The sequence below is a fragment of the Fukomys damarensis genome, unplaced genomic scaffold, assembly GCF_012274545.1.
Source record: "Fukomys damarensis isolate Sample0158 unplaced genomic scaffold, DMR_v1.0_HiC HiC_scaffold_19, whole genome shotgun sequence".
Taxonomy (NCBI): domain Eukaryota; kingdom Metazoa; phylum Chordata; class Mammalia; order Rodentia; family Bathyergidae; genus Fukomys; species Fukomys damarensis.
In genome coordinates, this window is record NW_022900931.1 from 51,795,118 (window position 1) to 51,797,918 (window position 2,801).

At 62.2% G+C, this 2,801-nt stretch overlaps 1 protein-coding gene across 1 annotated transcript in view; it reads left to right on the plus strand.

Annotated features, from left to right (window-relative positions):
• Positions 1-2,801, plus strand: part of Vstm2b (V-set and transmembrane domain containing 2B) — an 8,176-nt gene that overhangs the window by 3,538 nt on the left and 1,837 nt on the right. Inside the window, exons 4-6 of the mRNA XM_033765974.1 lie at positions 27-372; positions 1,333-1,362; positions 2,613-2,798. Coding sequence (XP_033621865.1) covers positions 27-372; positions 1,333-1,362; positions 2,613-2,798 — 562 coding nt within the window. The remainder of the gene's footprint in view (positions 1-26; positions 373-1,332; positions 1,363-2,612; positions 2,799-2,801) is intronic.

Below are 2,801 nucleotides of genomic sequence, written 5' to 3' on the forward strand. Positions count from 1 at the left end.
CCCGCCCTGCAGCTGCTCCGTTGAACTTTGCTGGCGCCTCGGGCCGTGGAGCACGCAGCAGCTGGGGAGAGGGGGAGCCCAAGGCCAGCAAGCGAGCGAGCGGGAGACCGACCGCCTCGCCTCGGGTTGCCCCAAGCCCCCGCCCTGCAGCTGGTCACGCCTCTCTCTCCCCCGCCCCCAGCTACATTCACCGAAGTCCCCAAAGATGTGACGGTACGGGAGGGAGACGACATCGAAATGCCCTGCGCGTTCCGGGCCAGTGGAGCCACCTCGTATTCGTTGGAGATTCAGTGGTGGTATCTCAAGGATCAAGGTAACCCGCCGCCCACGCGGCGCCGGCGCTCACCCGGCTCAGGCCCGGGGGCGGAGAGGGTTACCCCGGGAATAAGGCAGCAGCGGGGTTCACGGACGCAGGGTGCCTCCCTGTCTCGAAGCCCACCCTCGGCATCCCCACAGCATCTTCCCAGTCAGAGGTTGTTTTCCTCAAATCCTGCCGATTGTTTTTGAGTTTCCCTTCTGCAACCTCCCAGAACTCCATTCACACCTAGCCCCCCAAATCCGACACCTCATCCAGCTCGCCTTTTCTTGCTTGCTGCCGGACTAGCTTCCGACGGAGTGCTGGTTAGAGAGGGGAAATAGCTTGATCCCACCAGTCTCTCCTTGCCCTCTGCCACTCTGAGTTCCCTCAGGGCACAGGGCCAACGAGTTAAATTCCTCCGGGCTGCGTTCCAGAGGCCGGCAGAGAACCCTGTACGGGGAAGCCAGGTCACCTCTAGCTTCCCCAGCACCTGAGAGCCGGCTTCCCTGTGGCTGAACACCGCGTCTGCCTTATCACCCATGTTCTCTTACACGCACTCCAGCACGCACACTCACACTTGCACACCTACCTACATTCTCCCCAGTGTCCCACTGAGAGTTACTGCTCATGACTACCATCCGGTCCTGTGCAGACACACCGACCCTTCCATCCAGTTTTTCACAATTCCTAATTAATTAAAATGACGATTTGGAGAAACTGGGCAGGCAATGCGGGTGCTCTGCGGGCGAGAGATGGGCCACTCCCTCACTGGCAACCCAGCCACCCTCTTCCGGTGGCAGGTGCGTGCTAGGGTAGCCACATCTTGCCTAGCACTCTTGCTTGCTCCAAATTCGGCTTCCTTCCTAACAAACTGTTAAAAATCCTGGCATCTTTTGGGCCTTCAGCCCCCTCCAACTCCAAGAATTGTCGGGGACCAGCCAGCCCGCGTAGGGTGCCCTGACTGCAGGCGGGTCTGAGTTCCTTAAGTCCAAATACCACCAGTTTAATGTCTTTCCCTCCCCTTTGCATTTTAGGTAACAAATAAGGATGCAACTAAAATCAGCGTAAGTGTGGAGCCCAGCGTGGGCCGCGGGAGCCCCCTTCCGGCCGCTTAGCGCTGCGCAGCTCCCTCCCCTTTAACGCGCCTCTCCGGCGGTGCGTGGCGGCCTGGCATTGTTGGCTGCTCGGCAAGTCTGGGCGCCACCTGTCGCCGGTAGCAGGGTCAGGGTCACTTTTGTGTAAATCAAGGGTCCAAGGCTTGAGTTCCCCCAACTCGGCTGGACGCTCACCTGTAAACACTTCTTCCCCGGGACCGCGTGTCGTTTGCTGCATCTGCTCGCCTTTCCTCTGCAGCTTCTCCCAGCGCCGCGAGCGCGCTGCTGCTCGCCCTCGTCTCACCTGTAAACACTTCTTCCCCGGGACCGCGTGTCGTTTGCTGCATCTGCTCGCCTTTCCTCTGCAGCTTCTCCCAGCGCCGCGAGCGCGCTGCTGCTCGCCCTCGCCGCGACCCGCGTGGCTGTTTTCCACCCCCACTGCACCGCCCAGCACAGAGGCCGGGCGCCCCGCCACTGCCTGCGCCGGCTCCCTCCGCCGAGCACTAAGCATTGAAGTCTCCTGCAGGGTGGGATGGTTGGCAGTTTCTCCGAGCTGTGCAGGGCCCAGGTCCGGAGGAGACGCACCCAAGTGTTCCCAGCTGGGGCGCGGAAGTAGCTGGGCCTGGAGATCAGGAAAGGCTCCTCCCGGACTCTGTGCAGAGGCCAGGGCCTCCCTGGGTGCTTGGCGAGGGCCACTGAGTGCTTCGTTCCCTTGCTGCCACCGGTCCGCAGAGGAGCGCTTTGTAGTAGGCTCGCGTCAGCTTACCGGAGAGGCTGATTCCTAGCAGGAGGCCAGGGGGGCAGGCAGCAGCAAGGCGTTGCTTGTCTCCTTGGGAGGGCCGGAGTCCGGGGCGATGGGCTGGAGTACGTACTTGGAAAGACATGGACCCTTAGCGAACAGAGGCCCGGCCTGAGGATTTTTGAAGGTCGAAGGATGGGGAAGGGAAAGCTCCCGAAAGATGAGAAAGTCAGGCGTGCAGGCCGGGGCGGGGTGGGAGGGGTATGCAAGATGGGGCATCCAGTAAGATGAGGAAAGGGGAGCTCAAGGCAGTGGGTGTGGAACACAGTGACAAGTAGGGCTGGGAGCTCCCACACGATGGGGGGGCGGAGGAGGAAAGGAAGTGCGGGGGCGCGGTGGCAGGGTTGGGGCGCTGACAGTTCCAACCCTAAAAGCAGGTCTGGGCACTGCCAGCCCGGGCTCTAACCCCGCTCTCTTGCAGACGGTGCGCGTCCAGGGCAATGACATCTCGCACCGGCTTCGGCTGTCGGCCGTGCGCCTGCAGGACGAGGGCGTGTACGAGTGCCGCGTGTCGGACTACAGCGACGACGACACGCAGGAGCACAAGGCCCAGGCGCTGCTGCGCGTGCTCTCGCGCTTCGCGCCGCCCAACATGCAGGCTGCTGAGGCC